The 24,071-nt window shown below is 34.5% G+C and overlaps 1 protein-coding gene across 1 annotated transcript; it reads right to left on the reverse strand.

The window, feature by feature from the left end:
• On the reverse strand, window positions 1–24,007 carry LOC144438271 (glucose-6-phosphate isomerase-like). The gene is made up of 13 exons (XM_078127324.1): window positions 23,791–24,007; window positions 11,903–11,993; window positions 11,002–11,190; window positions 9,199–9,282; window positions 8,582–8,725; window positions 7,872–7,988; window positions 6,419–6,472; window positions 5,086–5,310; window positions 4,382–4,544; window positions 3,718–3,794; window positions 2,964–3,092; window positions 2,374–2,516; window positions 1–1,751 (listed from the first exon to the last, which is right to left on the reverse strand). The coding sequence occupies exons 1-13, from the start codon at window positions 23,910–23,912 to the stop codon at window positions 1,628–1,630; spliced, it is 1,662 nt and encodes a 553-aa protein (XP_077983450.1). The 5' UTR covers window positions 23,913–24,007; the 3' UTR covers window positions 1–1,627.
• Window positions 24,008–24,071: the final 64 nt, after the last annotated feature.

The raw sequence follows: 24,071 nt of genomic DNA on the forward strand, positions 1-24,071 counted from the left end.
CACATTTATTACATTCACCAGGCACTGTGTAATGAATGGTTGAGTTTTTACACAGTATTAAACATACAGTTCACTTTCTGTAATGGCAATATTTTGAGCACATCTCGATTATGTTACTTATCATAGCTAAAAAAATGGCAACTTTAAAAAAAATTCAATTAACTCTGTGGCAACACTTCAACCAGATGAGAATGGAAACTAAGAAATAAATAAATAAATTGACCAGTGAAATGATTTATTGTGCATAGAGTAACAAGTAGTAGGATTGGTGTTTTCCTCTTCTGAAACACTATCTACCATGATATCATCATTATCATTAGATACCCTAATGGAAAAAGCTGTTGGGAATACTTTAACTTTGAATCTCCCCCTTCTGTTGAAATTGATTCATTTTGTAGTACTGTGGTTCATCCTGTAACATTACTATCACTTGCCATGCTGCACCAATGTTAGATGTCAATTTGTACATGTCAGAAAGTGATGAATTGTCAACATTACCCTTCATATTGACAAAGAGAAAAACCTGACAGAGTTCCTCTAATTCATTGCAATGCATAACCATTAATGTTTATAAACATACAACTCATTATTTTTATCAACCATGCACAATTCTAATTATCAGAAAGACAAAAGAGATTGTATAGTTTGGCCACTAGGAGTGCTGTTCAGAAACATATTTTTGACAGCTTGTGAGGACCACACTAATGGAGTACTGCCATCTCCTTCACAAACCATCAATTCCTACCATTTCAAGGTGACAGTTGAGGATATAGTCTCCCAGGCCAAATACTAGAAGACTGGCGTTTCTCATTTTAGATGAGGCAAATAATTTTACCATAGAAACCCCCGAGAGTCGTTTTGTTGAGTGCTCCACATCCTAGCATATGATTTGTATTGACAATCAAAACTTTAGCCCTCATTTTTCTAAGAATACACATTTTATTTTATTTTGTTCTTTTGAAAAATGGCTACTCAGTGGTGATCAGACAATGATGTATCAGACATAAACAGTCACCTATCAGTAATCTTGGTTAAATATATGAAATACAGTCAGAACAAATACTGTTAAGAGTTTGACAGGGTGTTTTAAAACTACACAAAAAATCTGATCACACTATGATCAAAATGTACTCAAAAAATAATCCACCACTTCTTACTGAGTGCATTTCAAACACCGATTCTTAATTCAGTGTGTTATTAAAGTAACAGAACTATTTTTTAGTAGATTATATTTGAAATCCGATGCACATTATATACAATAGCTTGAAAGATTTCAACACCACTATGCCCAATCCAGATGGGTTTCTGAACTCCAAATATATAAACTATTTATCCACTCATTATATTGTACTCATTTGATTATCTATCATTTTCTGTGTAAATCATTAAAAAAAACCCACATTATTCAATCCATGCACAAATCAGTCTATCACTATATTTTGCAAAAATCTGATTATTTCTGGATGTTTCAAATTTCTCTAGACATAAAAACAGACCCCTAAGGCAGCTAAAGTAAATGTTTTATTTGTGGAAGCAGGTATTTTTTCTGGTATACGTTCTACTATTTGCAAATGTTTTATTTCAGATTTTTATCCTTGAACTTGACAGTGGTTCAGATTTTACTGAGTCAATGTCGGTGAGTCTTGATGAAGTTAATAAGACCGTTGGTAGAACAGTCATGGCTGCTGACTGGTTCAGGTCCTCTCAGCTCTGGCTGGATCACTTTAGCAAGCTGCTTACCAAGCTCAACTCTGAAAATAAAACACACATCATTGTAATGTTAAACGTTATACTGAAGTTGCATATTATTTTTGAATTTTCAGTGTGTATGCTAATCCTAGGACCTTTGATTAAAGAACTTTTTTAAGATCAGCTCATAGGCTCTTAGCCTCACTTAGCTGAATTTCATATTGGTGTGGTGAGCTGTAGTGTGATGTGGTGCAATGTGATATGATATGATGTGTGGAGTGGTGCAATGCGATATCAAATGACGTGCATTGTGGTGTGGTGTGGTGTGGTGTGGTGTGGTTTGGCATGGCAAGGTGTGATGTTATGTGTTGAACTGTTATTTTATCCAAGTGTTCCATCATGAACAATTATATTGCTGGAAAGAATTTTCTACAAGACTTACCCCAGATATCACCCTGTGTAGACTTACCCCCACTGATCATATGAGTTGATATCCCAGATAGCACCCTGTGTAAATATCTTATGTTCATACATAGACTAACCCCCACTGATCATATGAGTTGATATCCCAGATAGCACCCTGTGTAAATATCTTGTGTTCATACACAGACCCCCACTGATCATATGAGTTGATATCCCAGATAGCACCCTGTGTAAATATCTTGTGTTCATACACAGACTTACCCCCACTGATCATATGAGTTGATATCCCAGATAGCACCCTGTGTAAATATCTTGTGTTCGTACATAGAAATGAGAACACCCAGCATGAAAGGCGTTAACTTTTGGAACACGATTGAGTTGGTAGGTCTGTTGCCTTCAAACACCTAAATGAACACAAGACAAATATGGTTACTTTGCAATTGTTGTACATTAATAACCTGTGGTAACTAATGATTTTTTTTAATCTCTCTGACTGGGCCAGTGTTCCAGCGAAGGCTTATTTGCATATTACTTGTGCAAGGTCTTAGTCTACCCTTTGCAGTCAGATTTCATGTTTTGTGCAACTTTACATCAAAACATTAAGAAAGAAACGTTGGGTCTCATCCAAAATATACCAGATACATTTAGCAAAAGCCTCCACCATGTCACAACTCTCAGCTGTAAATTGTATTTATCAGTACAAGGAATGAAAACAAAGTTTCTGTAGAAGTCATGGGTAAATAGATCCTTGAGTACATATGAAGTTTATCACAGATGGACGATAAGAGAGAAATAAACAAGATAAAACAAATCACCTATACACCACATTTAAATCTAGTGTATATGCCTACCTTGTGTGGTAATATCTTTTGAATTTGTTCATCAGACTTGCCCTCCTTAACCAATTCTGCCTTGGCTACTTCACTAGACTTACCACGCATCAATGCTTCAGTCTGGGCTAGAAAATTGGCAAGTAATATCTGTATGTACAACAGAAAAAGACAAGTTATGATGGATACATCAAAATCTACCAATAAATTGGATACAAGTATGTTTGGGATAGATACATTTCATATTATTCTGTACATACAACATGGAAAATAGAAAGATAACTTATGGTCTAAACATCAAAATCTACCAAATAACAGATAAAAACATGTCTCGTGACAATTTCAAATTGTTGCTATTGGAATCCCCAGTTACCATCTCATTCATATTGACAGCCATTACCAGTGGATCACATGACAGTCATGTGATTTCCTTCAAGGCACATGCAACTGAGTTGTTGCCATTAACTTTTGATTCTAAATTTTTAGCCACAACATTTCTAAATATTTGGCATCAATCTGGGTGGAGGATAAAAGAGTCACAGATCAAAGAACTGCTACATTTTACTCCAAGTAAGGGGCAAGTTGTAGTTAAAACTGTGAAAAGTGTGTCAGATATAGATCTCCTTTGTTGAAGTGATGTGATGTTATCTCTTGGAATTGTAGCTTTGGTTTGACATATAAAATAGACCGACAAAACCCCAAACGTAAACACACTAATCACTTCAGTTGAAGTACATGTACAAGATAAAAATGGTAACTCTAACACTATACATACCTCATGGTGTAAACCATTGCTGATTGGATTGTGAGATTCCACTGGAGCTAAGAAATCGCAGGGAATCAAACGAGTACCTACAAAAAAGAAAACATTTCTCACTCATGTCACTAAAATACAGTGCCACGTTTTCCCCACCTCAAGAGGGCGACATTTGATGCTTTAAAACTGTTGTCACTCATAATTAATCTATTATCAACTTTATACCTGGATGATAAAAAAAACACTCTTTGATACAATAATTTGAAATTTGGGGTGTATAAACCTTAAATTCTTGTTATGTATATTTCTATAAATTAAATGTCAATAATTTTAACGGGATAGTTCTGAGATTAATATTCCACGATATTTTGTGCATGCAAGACATGACACTCCTAGGATGATTTATATAGTGACACACTAAACTGCTTTGGTAAACATGCTTTACATTTGAATCTACTGATCTGAAAGCATAACCATAGCATTCTCAGGAGTCAAGAATTTTTTCCATTTTTGCATACAACCACAGTGGAACAAACATCCAAATTGAATTGGTTGACTAGAGTTGATTCTAAAACACTTTGAGACACAGATATAAAATGTATCATCATCATCACCGATGGAATACTTCATACCATAGGCAGGGTGGCATAGGTTGTAAATGTGGGTGAGCTGCTAAACCTACCTTGATGAATGAGTTGATAGAATGCATGCTGCCCATTGGTTCCTGGTTCTCCCCATATAATAGGACCTGTGGAGTGATCCACTTTGTTGCCACAGGATGTGATGTATTTACCATTGGATTCCATATCACCTTGCTGGAAATAGGCTGCAAATCTGTGCATATACTGAAGATGATATTGGGTAGAGTTAGGCAAATATGCTGCACAAGTAAAGAAATGGACAATCACAGACATTGGGTAGAGTTAGGTAAATATGCTGCACTATGGACTATCAAAGTTATTGGTAGAGTTAGGCAAATATGCTGCACAAGCAAAGAAATTACCTTCACAGACATTGGGTAGAGTTAGGCAAATATGCTGCACAAGTAAAGAAATGGTCTATTACAGATATTGGGTAAAGTTAGGCAAATATGCTGCATGTCTCCAAGAGTAGAGAAAGGGACTATTACAGATATTAGGCAATTTAGGCAAATATGCTGACATTAATAAAAGATAGGCAGCAAAACCTGTGCATGTGAAAATACTCAAACAAATCATCAAAGACAATGGGTAAAGATAAGCAAATATGCAACACACTTGAACATGTACTGAAACACACAATTACTGATTACTAGCCAACAGTTGAACTATGAGATCAATACTTTATGTATTCCAGAGCACATCCAGCAATGCATGAAAAACCTCCAACATTTCAACAAAAACTGACCTGATCATAGGGCAACACTGCCTGGGTCTCAGCACCATGGAAGTTACTATACCAGATTCCAAGCATGGCCAAGATGACAGGAACATTGGCTTCTAGTGGTGCCGTTCTGAAGTGGTTGTCCATGTAATGACCACCAGCAAGGAGAGATTCAAAGTTATCCATACCAATGTATAAAGCTATGGACATACCAATGGCAGACCACAGGGAATAGCGACCACCTACCCACTGGGAAAGATATCATCAAAAATAAGTATATGTACATTGTTTTGATGGTGCTGTCATAAGTACGCAATAAAATAATGGCTTGAATTTTTCCAGCCAGACTGAGAAACACTGTAAACAGAGATATTTTCGCCACAAAATTTTTTTGTGAATTTAGTAGCCTCATCGAGTTCTTAAAGGCTAATTTTTACTAATTACAAGACTGGTACATTGTGTTCATGTACAAAAAGGTCACTACTTATTTTTTTGTGTTTTTTATTTTCTAGCGAAATAAGCGAAAATAAGTCTGTAGTGAAACTTTCCAGGTTTACAGTACTTGATACATGATGAAAACATGGTATGATCTTAGAATAATTTATGACATCTACATTACCTCTATGGCATGTCAATAAACAATGTTTGACATGACAAATATTATATCACTTATTTGTCACGAGAGGGCGCTATTTACAATGGTGGCGAAATGAGTGTGGTGATAAAATAATACAGATATTAATATTGATTACAGCTCCAGTAAATGAAACTGGAAATATAATTTTTCCTAATTTGTTGTTGTTATCTTCTATTCATTTATATTGTTGTACTTGCTAAATCATGTATGATCACCAACCGAGCAAACCCTTCAGCACACCATAAATGCACTTAAAACTTTTTTAACCAGTTTGTTAATTTCTTGTCCTGTACTGTAAGCTTAGCAAATAGTGTGTAAAGAGTACTTAGACAGCCTAGCTAGACCATAGTTGTCTTGTAGTCTGCCAACAGTCAATTTATAGAATGCTGATAGGCTTTGTGTCAGCAACTAAACAACATAATGAAGTCACATCATACCGCTATCTACTGGGACTTTCACAGAAACCAATACAAATCATAAAACAAGTTATGACAGTCCCAATATCATATCTGAATTCTACCCAATGGGGTTTATGTCATCAATTCTTTTTGTTTCACTACAAATTACATGTTATTTAACAAACTTAGCTATTAATCATTTACTAATACACCTGGAGGGATAAAACTATTTCCAAGAGTTCTTCACTAGGGATGAAAATGACAAATATCCTAATAAGTTTTAATTAGCCATGAGGGAATAATAAAAACATGTTGTACTTACATCCCAGAAGCCAAACATGTTGTTTTTATCGATGCCAAAGGCTTGTACTTTCTCCTGTAAATAAAAATGAATAGACAATTATTTTTAATCTAGTACCTATACAGTATTGTTAGCATTTACACCTCCACGCACAGTATAGTATCTATACGGTATCATTACCATTTACACCTCCACTCACAGTATAGTCAAAGTCGTTACTCTAGAAGTCCTGAGATGCATGAAATGCAATTTAAAATTCATCCACAGCCACCAACACAGTCATTAACATCATGTCTTTGTTAATAAATCACAAAATTCTAACCAATAACACAGTCCCTCCAATATGGTATATTTGTCAGCTCTTATACACTGTTTACGTCACTATAACAGTAGGGGTTCACTGATTGGATGAACAACTTTTTGTGCTGATTGAGGAACTTTGACCAAAAGTGGTTTAGTTATGTTGGCATCCAAACTAACAATTATTACATGATGGTATGAAAACAAATGAAAACTACTAGCTAATTGGTTTCTTGTGATGTAACTTGAATATTAAACATGTCTAATCTTACAGAAACACTGTCTACAATTTGTTATATGAAAACTAAATCCTTTGCAGAGATCAGAAGTGAAAGATTTTGACAAAGTGTAGAACATAGTCAAGTGTTCAGACATCCGAGAGAGAAAATCAGATAAAAATAATAGTTAGAGGATGACAAAATCCTTTTCAAAAATCAAAAGTGAAAGATTTGCTGTCATTTGTGTAGAACAACAGTGCTGTGTAGAACTTTAATCATGAATTTAGACATAAATGCAGACATCAGAACAGATTAATTTATCATCTCCTTCTACCAAGTGTAGAGGAAGTTGGGTGTAAATTGTATAACAGACCAGTAGTGGTTGGCAAAATATGGAGTAAATGGTCCAAACCAAGAATGGCAATCAGCTGAATGTCTATTTCAATTCTACAACCAAACTAGAGAGACTGTTACATTTTAATTAGGTGACATGCCGTTCATTATATCTTAGTGTTTTTTGTTATAAATTACATAAAACAAAATACAGACACTGAGCATGCAAGCATATAAAATTCTATATTTAATCTCACTGTGAACACAAATTAACATCATTGCCAAATCAAACACAAAACTGTTTATTTGTGTTCAAAGTGAGATATTAAGTAACACTTTATGTTCATGCATGCTATCAGTGTCTGTAGTTTGTTTTAGTGATTTGTAACAAAATAAGTTGTGTGAAATGCTAAACTCTCTCTAGTTTGGTAGTAAGTTGTACATACTGCACAGACAGTTAGAACCTTCACTGTGCTTACAGCACTACTGAACCTCAGTTCACTGGCACAATTTGAAACAGTACCATTGTAAGTATTGATTTCATGACAAGAATCATAAAGATGACATCATCAGATATACAATATAACAGCACAGAGATGACAATAGAATACATTATAACTTACAGCATTTGTTGAGAGAGCTGCAAAGTGTTTGGCCACTGCAGTTTCATCTTTAGCTGTCTGTAAGAACCAAGACTTGGCAGAGGTGGCATTTGTAATAGTCTCCTGGGTTGTGAATGTCTGAAATCAAGACAAACTTGTAATATTAGAGTAAGGAAAATAATGACTAATGTGTCAAACTTTCATTTCAATACTTGATGGGTATGGCAAATTATGAAGTATGCAAAACTCTATTTACACGATGTTCCAATGTGCATGGCAATTATGTAATATAATAATTATAATAATAATAACAATAATAACTTTATTTGCCATAAGCTAACAAAGCATTGGATATTGATTTTTCACTCGAGCTCATAAACAAACCGGGAATATACCAAACTATCCTCAAACTGGTTGAGATCGCTATCACTCAGTGGATGACACTAATGGTACTTGGTAAGTTCATATAACTGACTTCTTACAATATGCCATATACTGGTTATTAAAAAAACAAAAGATTGTATAGTTTTGCTGCTAGGATTCCTGTTCAGGAGCCCTTTTTGACCAGAACTGAGGTTGGCCACATGCTGTAATATACACTAGTGTCCTTTTGGCAAATAAATAATGGGTATTCTCAGCCTGTTCAGCTCCTTTCTTAATGACAATGTATAATCTTTCAGAATACACAAAACTAACGTGGTAATTTTAAACAAATGGAAACAATATCTCACCTTAGAAGCAATAACAAACAGTGTAGTTTCAGGGTTGAGTTTTTTCACTGTTTCTGCCAAGTGTGTTCCATCAATATTGGAGACAAAATGTACCTGTGGACCATTGCCAAAGGGCTTCAATGCTTCAGTTACCATAACAGGACCCTGTATGTCATCATTCCATGATAAAAGTAATAGTTAGTACTATGATACAGAAATTATAGTAACGGTAAATCATTGTCTCCTCATATAGAGTGGAAGAAATGAAAAGAAATAAAACACTTGTCAACTAATTATATAACTATTATTCTACAAGTCAAAACTTAGCCAGTATTATATAGAATTGTTATTTGATAAATTTCTTGAAAACACCTACTTAAGATTTAAACTAGGTGAAGATTCAAACTGTCTTTCCACTCCGCTACTACTTTTCAAATACTTGGCATTGATGCTGCTATTTCATTCTTATTTGCAACATGATTTTTGATGGAGCTGCAAGATTTGGGTGGCCAATTTTTGATGGACTATAGATTTCGCCATCCACCAAAATCAAGTTTTCCATTCCTAGTCTGGACTTGAATTCTTTTGATAAAATTGAAATCACGAATTAGTAGAAGATATTTCATGTACTAACATACCAAATCAGATCCACCAATACCAATGTTAACTACATCAGTAATTGATTTACCAGTATACCCTTTCCATTCTCCACTCCGGATTGACTGTAAGAAAAGTTAAACACACAAGATACAATTACCATACAGATATCCTACTCCAAACTGACTGAACAGTAAAGAATGTTCGATGCAATGAACCACTGAATTCTTGAGGTCAAATTAAAGGGGTACAGGCCATCTTGAGACACTAATTTTATTTTAATGAAATACTTGCATGAAATTCATTTCAAATTAGTAAATTCTATGAATATCAATTTGAAGTGAGTATAGAATCTCCCAAGATAGAGTTGACAAGTTTAGTCAATGTGTAGTTTCTCAAACATGATCAAGCTCTTTTACTGCAGAGAAAACTGTATGAAACTCTTGGAAGAATACCGAGTCAAATATTTTGTTCTTGAAGTACATTCAAAAAAGTAAAATTAATGACTACATGACTGTACACCATTCCATATCATTTCTCCGAACTACTGAAATATATGATATGTTTTGACATGAAATTTATTTTTAAAATACATGGAGTTGAATTTTCTGAATTTGTCCATCATACATTCTTGCATCCAGTAAAACTAAACATTGTGTTTCAGAAGGAAGTTCAAAGCTATACATGGTCCAAAAAACTGCAACTGATGTAACTAAGAAGCCATGACATGTAATGTGATACATGCAACTTACATTGAGGAAGTCGATTTCATATTTCATTTCTCTCTATATGGTACTTTATGAGGACCATTTTTAGTTCAACTTCTCTATACTAAAGGAGAATACCATATCATCGCCCTAGGGATAGGTACTAAATATTGTAAGTTTCACAATCATTTTTAAAGCCTATGAAACAAACTATTTTTTTCACAATTTTTGTTTTTACTTTCAACTCATTCATATTGGTATACTTTCTGAAGCATTGATTGCCAAGTGATCAAACCTTATAAGCACCCCACATTCTTACAATTTGTTGATGACTGATTCATGATGTTGGTCATCTCTTCAATAACATTTTATACACATAAACTGTTTAATACATGTGGTCATCATAAATCATTAGATATTATTAAACACTGTTTCCATATATCCTCAAGTAATTGGCTGGCTTGTGTCACATGGTATGGACTATTGACCGACAGTGCAATTTGCATACAGGGGGCACTATTCACATTCTAGTTTCCTTAGTGTAATATTTGCATAGCACAGAAGTCTCATCAGGGATTTACTTTGACTATGAAAAGAATAATCTATGTACCGATGTGTATAAAACACATGTTGCCTGACCTTATTTGGGCATTAGTACTAGTACTGTACTTGTCATATTACCCTTCGTGGTGTTATTAGCCGTGGGGGAAATAATTGCTACATAACAGCCCTGGAGATACATGTAATAGATGTCTACTTGTGCCATCATAGTCCAAAGTGTATGTTATTCCCTGATATGTTTTCTCGTTCAGCCAAACAAAATGAAGAGACAAAACACACGCCATGAGAATTTTCCACCTGAATGAAGAAAACTATTGGAAAATAACCATAGACCTTCCACCCATGTGGGTGGAGGGTCTATGAAAATAACATAATACCTGAACATGTTTAATTTTCAAGCAGGAGGATAAGGGAAAATACCGACAATTCAGAATTGTTTGACTCTTATTTTGAGCACTTCAGAACCAATGATATATACATGTACTGTTGTGGCATGGAACAACCTGGGTATACTATGAAATGATTCATCTGTTTTTCAGTTGAAATGTGTATAACTTGGTTCAGCAACCTTCTTACCTCTGTAAAATGCCTCATTTTCTGCAAGACATCATTTACATCTGGCATAACGTCCTGCCCCTCCAAAGTGACTGGTTTGTTAGATCGGTTACGTAATGCAATATGTAAAACTGCACGGTCTTCTGTGAAGTTAATCTTCTCGCCACAAAACATACGTTCTCGTTTTTTCTCAAGACCTGTAGACTTGGCCTGAAATGCAAACAAATAATGATATGATGCTGTTTAGATATGTAAAACATCATCTGAATATATCATACTTGTAGAAGAAAAAAGATACAATTAATAATAAAAGATATGTAAGGAAGTGTCTTTTATTCACTTCTAAGAAAGTTCATGGCAAAAGGAGTAATTTTAATTTTCAACTTTCTGATTTCTTTGGTCAATTTCGTGTACAAAGTTTTTTTACTCAGAAGGAACGCATTACTCTCTTTGCAATTCTAATGCCATGTGGTCCAATATTTATTGTATTAATAATTATATGGTAGATGATGAACCTGGTCTTATGAAATAAAATTCAAATAAGGCCTAACAAAAACAATTGTGTGGTTCTGATAACGCTCAATTTTAGAATAGATGGAATAGGTAGATTCTTTATTTCATTTTATATATATATATCATATTCTTTTTTTCATATGTGAGTGTCTAGTTCAGGTAGTTATGTTTTCCATATGATCTCTGTGTTATTGGTTTCTTCTCATCAGATGTACAGCCATTACAGATTAGAAGAACAGTTTTATATTGTGTTTTTAAGTTGATGTCAGTTTCTGCATCCACTATTTCTTGTGAGACTTCACAATTTTCACGATTGCACCATTTTTTTCTTGAATACAAAAAGAAAGTTTAGGGTCAACAGTGAAAAACTAGGTGGGGTTGGGTAACCGGACTAATTACAATCACTTACCAGTTGGATAAGCATACCAAGAACTTCTTCATTGATAAGATTCTTAGAATAATCCAGTAACAAATCTCCTGCTTCGGTTTTCAGTGTGATACTGTAAATAGACAAAGGGTAGACATAAAGTTAATTACAGATTTTTGACCAAAAAGTCACATTTTTATTCTTTGTTTGCACATCACTGATGGGATCACCATGTCATGAACAATCCTTTGAGTAAACATCCCTATCAACATCTTCACCAAATATTAGGCGAATCTGTGAAGTGGTTTTTGAGTTTAAGTTTTTTCACTAAAACTCACATTTTATGACCCAAAACGCAAATCTTTGGTGCAATAATTGTCAATTGCACAATTTCCCAACTAGACACCAAAACTACCATCCCCAGCAAATATCAAAACAATCCGCCCGATGGTTTTTGAGTTTAAGTTGTGTACAACAAACACAAAAAGACACACAGACACTGTACCATGGCTATAAATTTTCATTTCTAAATTACATAACAATTGATTTAATTTACATCATATTGCCTTGAATAATCCATCTTTTGTGCTAATAACATATTTATACTACAACTGTTGCAATAACAAAGCCCACACATATCTGCAAGGCATGTCATATCTTCAAGTTGACAATGTCTGATGACATTACGCTAATTTTGATGACATCACACTACCTTTGATGACATTACACAAATTCTGATGACCTCATTCAAATTACACAAAGGTCATTGAACTCTGTATGTCTGCAGTCTACCAGCATTTGTCACTAGTCAAGATGACATGGCAAAAGTTGTTATTTTGATAAAACATTGCAGATATAGCACTTCATCTGGCTATGAGATTATAGGGATTTATCCTGTCTGATAAAATAGTACTGTGGTATAAAAGAATGAAAAACAGGTGCCAAGACTGATTATGTATGATATAAATCAACTGTAATAGGGTTAAAATTGCACATACTGTGTATAACCTCAAATAACCTTATACTTATAGAAATACAGACAACAAAATTGTTTTTAGACATATATTTGTTTGTAGGCGATAGATTTTTGGTTATTTCATTTTTTTTTCTTATCATAAAGCACTACAGCCATGTACATTTCCATGAAATTTAAAATTCCACTGATAATGAATATTATTTCAACTATTAAAGAATTAGAAAAAACACAACTTTTTCAGATTTTGCGAGGTCTAATAATGCCCATGCTTTCTAAGGATTCCACGTTCTAGAACATGGGTATTCCGGTTTCCTCCTGCTTCTTCTACACTAGGGCACTAGGGCGCTGCTATTGTGGTGACCATTCAACAAATTTCCGAATTTATTTGGACGAATAAAGATTATTATTGACACGATTTTATCAAAAATACTCTGTATTTCAGAAAAGAATCTCACAACAGTTAGAATGGGTTGATGTGAGCACCACGGAATGGTTTGACTGGTTGGAATGCATATGACATGCTTGCATGACATGTCATTTTTCCCCATTGTATTGTAACTGATCAGAGTGTCAGCCTAATTCAAACTATACTGCATCTTGAATAATACACTATAATTTATTCCTATACCATTGTATTGCACCAATGTACTGATGCGGTTCTACAGAAGTCAATTATAGGTTGCCCTAGAGATAGTCTAGAACTATATGTGTGGGCTCATTTACTATGGGCGATGGTCTCTCTCTATGCCGTATAGTCAAATGACTTTTTCTAGTACAAGATTCTGTTCTGATCACCAAAAACAGTACTACTTTGATGATTTGTAAATGTGATTACATTATTGCATTCTCACGGTAACTTACTTTAAAGACTGGACGTTTAGTTTGTAGTAAAAGTAAACAAAAATAACCAATTATAACCACCTGTCAGTGTGTGATGGATTACTACTGACATGTGCTGTTCACTCTTTTCCAGCAGGAGATTTAGCTAGATTTTTGGTAGAATTTGTCCATTTGACTCTGGGATTTGACTATGACTATACTACATGTAGTATGTGTGTGTGTGGTGGTGGTGGGGGGGGGAGAGAGAGAGAGAGAGAGAGAGAGAGAGAGAGAGAGAGAGAGAGAGAGAGAGAGAGAGAGAGAGAGAGAGAGAGAGAGAGAGAGAGAGAGAGAGAGAGAGAGAGAGAGAGAGAGAGAGAGAGAGAGAGAGAAAACAATCAAGCCCAACATACAGCTAGACTACTGAAAGTTTGAATACTGTAATATATGAATTTGTATTAAATGCTATTGTAAATCTTCATACTTCCTTGCACGTACAAGATATTGAGAATTTGTGGTGTGTAAAATGTATGTTTCCCAGAGGGTATATTTTATACATTATTGAGTCTGGTGCCTTGATTGCACTGATTGATACAAAGTGTTAACAACAACTATACATTTATATGTTCATCTATGAAATAAAGCAGTGAAACTTTGTCTCTGAGTCTGACAAAACTTTTCATGTTTTTATTGTCAATGGTACACTACCGCTTTCTCCATGACTTTTGAACAACTCACTTCGATAAAAAGTATTTCATGTGAAAGTGAACCGGAATACTCTTTTATGTAAACAGAGCAACCGTTGTAATGGCAAAACTGCAGACAGAATATCTGAGGTATGCAATGATTTGAATTTTGTTCACATGTAGCAGCATCAGCTGTACATTCTTGTATGATAATAAACCAATATTAGATTTCAAGAGGGATGGGAAAAAACTTCAGATCTGACATTGTCTTAGGATAAAATAACTATTAATATTAAAGTTCTACGTACATAATTTATCAAACTGAAAGTAGCTTATTTCAGATAATAAATAACTTGAGAGTTGACAACTCAAATGTTGAGAGATCTCACTCTGGAGTACTGAATAATGTTTTCTGAAAACATATCAGTTAGGATAACTCTTCATTGCTAATGCCCTGTGAAATTAATTGATAGACAACTTGTCCAGTGAGATATTGCATTCCATTTTAGATTACTACAAACCAAGTCTTTGAACAAAGCTTAAATTAGTATCTGTGGCTGTTGGTGGATGGTAGTGACAAAGTTGATATCACACGCATACTTTAGGACATTCTTACAAGTCTGAGCATTTACAATGAGTAACACAGAAATAATATGTGCTACACTTGTTTACAGCATTCATAATCATATCAAGTGTAAAAGTGTACTGTTTCAATTGGCTTATTTAAAAGCCTAACATGTGGTCTTTCTACTGTGGTCAATTAGCAAATGAAACAGTATACTTTTACACTTGATACGGATGCCATAAACAATTGTGGTAGATACAGAAAATGCTTTACTTTGGTGTTATGGGTTGTATTTTGCTTGAAGAAAATGATGTCTGCTGGGGAATGTCTTTTAACATTGCTGCAAACAGAGGCCTTATAGTTTGATGAAGATCTGACAGAGACATGTGTCTATGTTATGTCATAATGCTAATGGAGAACTTACCGGGGTATTAGAAAATTGACGCCTCAATTTTGAAAACAGTTTTCAAGCAAGTAAACTATCTCAATCAAGCTTTCAAACTTGATTGCCAGAGTAGTAAAACCAAGACCTTGATTGCCAGAGGAGTACCTTGGTAACCGAGAACTTGATTGCCAGAGTAGTATCTTGGTAAACTGAGACCTTGATTGCTCAGCGTAGTATCTTGGTAAACCGAGACCTTGATTGCCAGAGTAGTACCATCATATTAAATGAAACCTCTATTGCTAGAGTAACAACCTATGAAATACAGTTAGAACTGTCAGACAAATTAACCCTTGCAGTGAAACTGACCCACTTGATGGTAAAAGTGAGACAATGTTGTCAATTAAGTGTTGATTATCTTCCCTCTTCACTATCCAAACATCCTGAAGGCAAATGTTACAAATGAACAGACAGGCATTTCATGACCTAGTACTCTTCAATATCTGGATTAACATACCATGTGCATGTTGTTCCTTGAGCTGTCCAGGATTATTTTCAATATTACCGACTTTACAGCCCCCAGTAGTTACAACTTTCACTGTTTTCTTAGCAATTTTTGCCCACTACAAATACATCAATTTTTTTTTACTGGATATTGCGGTAATTAGTAGAGTGATATGTCTACAAGTTGTTCAAGGCCCATGTTTCAATTCCAGGTCACTGCATTAGTGTTATCTTAATAAGGATTACAGGGATCCTTCTGTACCAACTTTTCTATAACTCTGCCAAACAACAGCTTTTCACAACTAATGTGGACCTTTTAGTGTACTAACTTGATTTCTTTTTTTGTAAAGAGTGGTAATAAATTTGTCAATCATTTGTCATCGAATTGTAAAATTTTGAGGATGTTGATAGGGTTTGATAATTTTTTCAGCAAATGCAGCCACATAACTGAGTTAAAAATAAAATAAAAATGATGAAAGAATAAAATGATGATGAGATTTATCTACCTCTGAAAAAAGTAGAATAAAGAAGATATCACAGAAGTTATACACAAAGAGAACAATGAAATTACAACAAAATAAGTAATACTTGTAGTGTTTTAAATAATTCTTCCTTTCGTATGATAATTTCTTACAGGTAATAAAAATCTTAGCCTGACCGATTAGTTCTTGTTTCTTTTTTTGAAACCACTCAGACACCATGATGAATCTTCCAGTCTTAGTATCACACATGATACATTTCTTTCCAAATTTTTGTCTACATCGCATAAAATAATACTATTTAAAATAATAAAAAATCTGACATTTAAATTAAAAGTTCAAGTAGAGATTTGGGGTGAAACTATTGTCGCAAATGAACCTTCCAAAAATACATACAGCAGCAGTGCCACCTAAATATACCTGGCCTAATTATCTGATGGAATTAACTTCCAGTTTCAAAGTCTATGTTGGAGATCATAACTGAAATACCAGAGTCACTAAACTGCCTATGTAAAGACATACCAGTAATTATTACCATCAGGCATGAGATCCTCTGACATTTTCAATAAAGCCTCACCTTGACTGTCTGAGGTACTCTTTTGAAACTACAGTAGTGCATGTGACAAAACTTTTTTTACTTTGAGTGTCTCTTTTGGTACATTTGAGCCAAACGATAATAGCTGCTCACTGAGCAGAACGGCGTGGGCATGGGCACCAGTTCAGATGTAGAGGAGGCGATCAGTATAAAAACGTAAACATGTACCACGAAGGTCAATTCAGACAAAATAACGAAGGTAAAATAGCAATGAACGATTAGCCGACATCTACATCAGATTTTAATCAGATTGGTACCCACACAGAGAATCTATCTAAGAAAATGAGTACATAAGAGTAAATACATTATTATACAGTATCTAACTTTTGGTGACTTATCCTTTTGTCCTTGTTTTTTAAAAGCATTCCTTGTGGCATTGCAAAGCTATATATATTGACGGTATTCTGGAACTCAGGACCCCCACATTTAAAAAAATAACTGCTCCATAGATACATTCATTTCGTTGACTGAGCTGCTAGCAGGACTAGTTGTAGCAGTACTGATTGTGATTTTTAATGATGCAAGGGAACCCAGTATAAAATTCCTGTCACTGAGTTTGATGTCATCTGTAGTTAAAATGTACATGATTTCCCCTTACTGTTTATCAATTATACACGTCCACTGATGAAAGCAAAATGTCAATCTTCTACAGTAAATCATAAATTAGTACAAAAAAACTACTGTGTTTTTTGTTTTCACTTAGTACCAAAGATGTAGATATAAATAATAGGCAAGTCTAAAAATAATACCCTTTATAGTTCGAGTTTTAAAATGGTATCCACATATACATCAGCAGCAATCATGATTTCAGTCTGCCACAAATTAAAACTGTTGGTGTTACATGTTGATATAAGCTTTTGAACGGATGTTAGTTTAATTGTACTCAGTCACAGTAGAGTGGCATTTCTGATGACTTCATGATCTTGGACATTTTTTGGGACATCCAGAGTTTACACCATCTTGATCACAGGTGATTTATATCCATGAAACAGAGGAACCACTATCATTCACTTGTGTAATCGCAAATAGTTTGGTTTGGATTTATCATAGTATTAAAGCTGAAACCTTGATTTCCACAGTAAAACATTTTATGGTTACTGGTATTTATGTATTATACTTTAAACAAAGTGTCAAGAATTATATTTTGCCAACAAACACAAGTGGTAAATGCTTTTAATCCTCTTTCTACCAGGTCCGCTATATAATTATGGGGATTATGGGTAACAATATGCATATGTGGGAAATTAAAACTGCTCGAAGGAGCACTGACTTTGCGTTCATGTCTTCATCCTATTTTGCACTGAAAAAAGTTTTACATGGCTCTCATATTTCATACATACTGTTTGTAAATATATAGTGATTGCAACTCAGTAGAAATAACTGACGTTAACTAAGTAAGTTTGGTAAGACACTGATATGAATGATGCAAATAAACAATGTGCAGAAATGCCAAATATAAAACAATACAAGGGAACAAAAGGGTCTGTACATATGGGTATGTGATGGACAGTCACACTGTTTATGTAAAACTAAATTTATATATTTCTAAACTGTACAATTATCCACATCATGAATTATCACAGTCAACTACGGTGTCAACAAAACTGTTATACATACACTTTAATGGTGTAATTGTTGAATGTAATGCATACACAGCTCAGACACAAATACTTTATCAATTTCAAAACAAGTCTTTGTAGAGACACAACACAGAAAGGCAAAGTCAAAGGTCAAAGTCTTAAAAGAGAACTTACACCTTATAATATGGAGATAGACACTTGAATGGAATCTCTATGTATTAGAGTTTTCGAGTTACACAGTAAATCATGATTTTTAACGACAAAATACGGTCAGGATACGGTGAAGTTTCCATATGTTACGAAACAAAGTGACATGCATATGTCCCATATGACATGTTACCTTCGTGCCGGGTTTGAATGATATCAGATATTGCATGTCAGAGAAATAACATATTACAGACCGACAGATGGCGCCCATTGTAATAGCCCCCCCCCCCCCCCCCCCCCCCCCTTATGGGGAGGGGTGCTAATTAAAATAAAGTCAGCATTTGTTGAACAAGAATGCTCTAAATCTACAAAAAGACAGATCGATAGTGATGTGTACATAATGTTTTCATATATTGTCCATAACTAATATCAACATTATAACAAATTCTACAGTTTATACAAAATGTGTTCTATTAAAATAACAGGTAACTTACAGGAAGAGTTATTCATCACTATTCACTCTTGAACAATTTCAATCAGTGATCTTTTAGAATTCTACAAGAACATTTCACAGTTTAATAATTTCTTTTGTCAGAATCAAATGCTGTAACATGATCATGGATATAGCCTAAGGCCTAAGAAGCTTTTATATTGGATTTCAAAGTTATCTAATAAAGTTTGGCTGAATGAATTATTTGTTGCGATGAAATATTCTTGATTTCACGATTCAAGGCTTACAAATTTGATATGGCTTTCTTCATTCATGCTGTCTAATTCTTTTGACAAAAATGTAAAAGGCAGTTTTATTGAAATATATGCTTGGATCAATCTAATTAAAATTCTGTGTTAATTCAACAAGTGATTTGCGAGAGTCATCTACATCAACGATCACATTTCTCATGACAATAAATGCAAATTTATAGCTTGATTAAAATTTACTTCAACTGATTTTTTGGGAATGCAAAACAAAGATAATTCCTCAAGAGTATTCTAAGCTGTAAACTGATATCACGCTCAAGTTACGCGATAGCCTACCTGTAGACTTGAAGGACTAACGCTACTTACTATTTCTGCTATCCTAACTACTATTTTGATTATTTTAATTTTCGCTCTGCCTTCCAAGTCTACTAGTGCTATGATTCTTTAATCTGCTGGTATTAAACCCCTACTTCACCACACACACATAACTTGTGTAAAACATTGCCATAAAAAGCACTGACCCTTGACCCCTGACCCCACCTCCTTTTGGTAACCAATCAATTCCCGCATGTAGTACCTGTGTGCTAAAGCAAATATTATTCTAATGGAAAAAGAATAAAATTACAAGTTTTACATTCGATTTCAAATTATTCCTTTTCTGTAATGAAAATATTCAGTTAAATAATCTGATATTGTTTGTAGTTGTTTTTCAGGGATAGGAGGGGGGAGAGGTACAGAGACATCTCTTGTACCTCTCTCCCCCTCTTGGTTGTACTAAAAACAGAATGCATAACCCTGCAAATGTCTTTCACATATTAGATGTCTACACTTTCAAGACATGTGTATATGATGAGTAGTATTCAATTTATTATAGAAATACATGTATATATATAATACATGATTCATCATTTTTTGAATAGGCATGAAAAATTATACATGTCTTAAGTTGTTATGTCTTCCTGTCTGTGTGCAGAAGGAATGCCAGGTATATGATCTCACATATTTACAAGTCATTATGGTTGAATAGCTAAGAATAAGTGTGCAAGTTGTTACTTTCAATCATTTTATTCTGAATGGCTTAGTCTTCTTTCTACCAGGGGTGATATAAAATGTTTGCACATAAAAAAACTACAGGTTGGCGAAAGCTGGACAAGATGTGAACCATGATTGCATGAGCCCCAGCCTACCTAGCTGTATAACTAGGGACCTTGAAGGATAGAGGTTGTTATGTGAAGGATTTAATTCTATAGATTTACACAGGCTCCTGTCCAATGGATTGTAATATGTATACCACCCCTCCCCACCACCCATGAAGTTGGGGTAGTTAATTACTTTGCTGCTATAGGTCCAAGGCCGGAGTGGGAAAAGTGCTATATAAAAACTTACATTACTATCAATATGAGAATCTGGTAGAATAGAGGGTGTTACGTTAAGCATAAACTGAAGAGGGTACCATGGATTGCACTGTTTCCCAGGAAGTTAAAGAAGTGTACCTATATTTTTGTATTCTTTCATTGCTCATACATTAAATCTTACATTATATATCCATGTATCTGGTATTTCCAATGATCCCTGCTACAGACCAGTTCCCTCCCCATAAATCAATACAAAGTGGTCTCCATAATACCCACATGTATATCCCTATACTATCACAATTCTCAGTGTGTCTGCTTTTACAATCAGTATTAGGACACACATACAGTAATACTGTATCACCATGCATAATTAACCACTGACCTTTTCTTCTATACGACAGGGCTCAATGACAAAATAAGTCATTTTTTATGACAATATGAGACTTCTTGTAGTTTAAATTGAGCTTAATAAAGTGTGCCATACAGAAATAAATGCCAACAGACGTTAGCATCAATCTCTCTAAATAATGGAAAAATTGAACCTGCTAATTCATGATGACTGGAATAACTTAGTACAATGTACTAAATAGACACTGTCACATCTTTGAAATTTCAAACTCTGTTGGTTATTACTACAAGATTTTTGCAAGTCTGTGACATATTGAATTAAAACAAAATTTTAACAGTTCAATCACACAAATACAGTTTCACTTTTCAATAAAGTCCTAAATTTATCTCAAGAACTAAAATGTTTAGCACAAGTCACACTGAAAAAGTTCTCACATTACAATACCTATAATCTTTGAATGCTTCACTTGTCACGGTCACATTTGTATTCTTGTATCTTATCTTTCCCATCATATGCCCATCTTCTTATTAATGGGACTCAAATTTTAAATATTACCCCCCCCCTCAAAAAAAAATATATAAATATATAAATAAATAAATAAATAAATAAATAAAACAAAAATAAAATGAATTATTACACCTCGGCGTTCTTCTGAAGGCTGTGATTGGTCAGACTCGTATCACATGATATTGCCCGCTCGTGCAGAGACTAATGCCCGGGACTATTGCCCGCTGAAGTTGTTTGAACCACTGCGCACTGCTTCTGCGCATAACAAATTGTCGTTCACTACTTTCGTTCAGACATGGCGACTGCCGCAGTAAGACACGCAAACCTTTCCGGTACAGAACTCGATGACATTTTATTAGGATTGGACAGTAAGAACACAAAAATTGCTACCAATCATTCCGTCTCTGTTTTTAAAGATTATATCGGTTCCAAATTTGGATATGGAGAACGCGCAATGGAAACTTTCACCGCCGCAACATTAGACGAGTCCTTGACTACATTTTACGCTGAAGTCCGTACACAGAAAGGTGAGCTTTACGAGGGATGGTGTAATAAAATTAATAACACATGCGCTCGGGCAATATCACCGTTTAGTGCCTGCCCTCGGGCTGACACTCTTTACCAAAATTTTGATGATGCCCGAGCCTTCGGCTCGGGCATCATCAAAATTTTGGTAAAGAGTGTCAACCCTTGGGCAGGCACTAAATGGTGATATTGCCCTCACTGGCATGTGTTATTACTTAAATAAAATTTAAAAAATAAATAAAAATAAAATACAATTTTCAGTAAGTAAGTAAACAATAAAGTTAAGGGAGAAATTTGTTTGATGAGCACTTCAGGAATATTAGTGATCAATAGTTCATTAGACGTTCTGTTAACATATTTACTTTGCCATGTCATTATACATGTTATATGAACAAATTATTGTTTATCAGCAAAATCTTCAATATGCTGAAGGTGGCTGGTTATAGAAGAAAATCAATAAATTCTAATATCTAAAAATTTACATTATCTATTCATTTATCACCACAGCAACAAAAGCTTACTGTGCTGATTGGTGTCTACTGATTTGAGCATTTGTTTTAAATTAGTTACATGAAGTCAATGACCCTTTGTACATGTGGTATACATGATATTGCCATTTTTGAACAACATACTAAATATACCATGGAGTTCCTCCTTGTCAAGGAAGTGTCATAAAAATTAAAATCAAGTCACAATTTAAAATAATTTTTTTTCCCATTTGTAATATGTGAGAGAGGATACTGTCTTACTGTTTATGATAGAACATAACCTATATTTGATAATTTACCTTTGTTAGTATTTTATTTCGAAATGTCAGAATTTGCAGTGCTAGATGTACCAGGAAGATGGGGTTTTCACTTTCTCATGCTACAGCTAGCTGTGACATAGCAAAATATAATTGTTATGCAAATTTATACTATACAGGGGGAACTTCCCTATATGGACACAGTGTAGACTTTTGTTTTTGTTTTAAGGGCTCTGTCATCCTATGTTTTCTCCGAATTCAACAGATTAAAAAAAATAAGTACACCACAAACTTTATAGATTATCATATACAAAAGAATAATAACTAACATCATGACAGTAGTTGAAAAAAATTCAATATCATATCCAAATTTTTAATTAATTTACATACTCTATCATACTACATTGTACAATGGTAATTGATATATCTATGTTTACGATTTACATATTTATTTTCTAGTTATCAATTTACTGCTGGAAATACTATGCACTCAATATTACACAGTAAGAAACGTGCAACAATTTGCAAATTTTTTAGAACTCTGAAACTATTGTTTGCAAAAATTGAAACGCCTACCCCCGATTTTGTGACGGAACTTGCAGACGACATTGATCACGACTACGGTGACACTGACAGTTACACGTAAAAACTTTGCAAAACATGCAGTCATTTATTCTATGTGAATTTATAGTAGTTTCGATGAAACGGTTGTACCGATTATAAGGAAATGAAACTGGCCACGACTTTCCTACGGTATATATCTCTCTCATACCCGGCTTTCCCTGGCCCAGGTTCCAAACAAAATGTGCAAGGCCATCATGCATCGCATGGCCATGGATGTCTTCACCCAAATATTGCAACATAATATGCACTCAGCACTGTGCATTGTACCGTATTCCGGTGTAAATGCCAACTTTGCAACCTTTATGAATTACTGTTTTTCAAAATACAAAATGTCGTGCAACTTCAAGGTTACCATGCCATGTAACGTTATAGCCATGTTAGTCATATTTTTACCTGAATTTGTCGAAACGAGTTGGGTCTTTTTCAAACATTCGAGGCATGTTCAGTTTTGATGCGTTTTTGTCATAATATTCTTTCAGTCCGGTGTACCATTCGTTAGATGTTAAAGAAGCCATTTTCAACGAAAGACAGAAATCCACGAAGATTATAAAGATATTACAGTTGCAGGTTCTGGGGTCTGGGCAAGCTTGCGAATGCCAGTGGAGTAGTACGTCTAGTCGGCAAGTAGTCTGTGTGGCGGTGACCTTCAAATGACCCCTAACATTCCATTATGC

This window comes from Glandiceps talaboti, chromosome 7 (assembly GCF_964340395.1).
Source record: "Glandiceps talaboti chromosome 7, keGlaTala1.1, whole genome shotgun sequence".
Classification (NCBI taxonomy): Eukaryota; Metazoa; Hemichordata; class Enteropneusta; family Spengelidae; genus Glandiceps; species Glandiceps talaboti.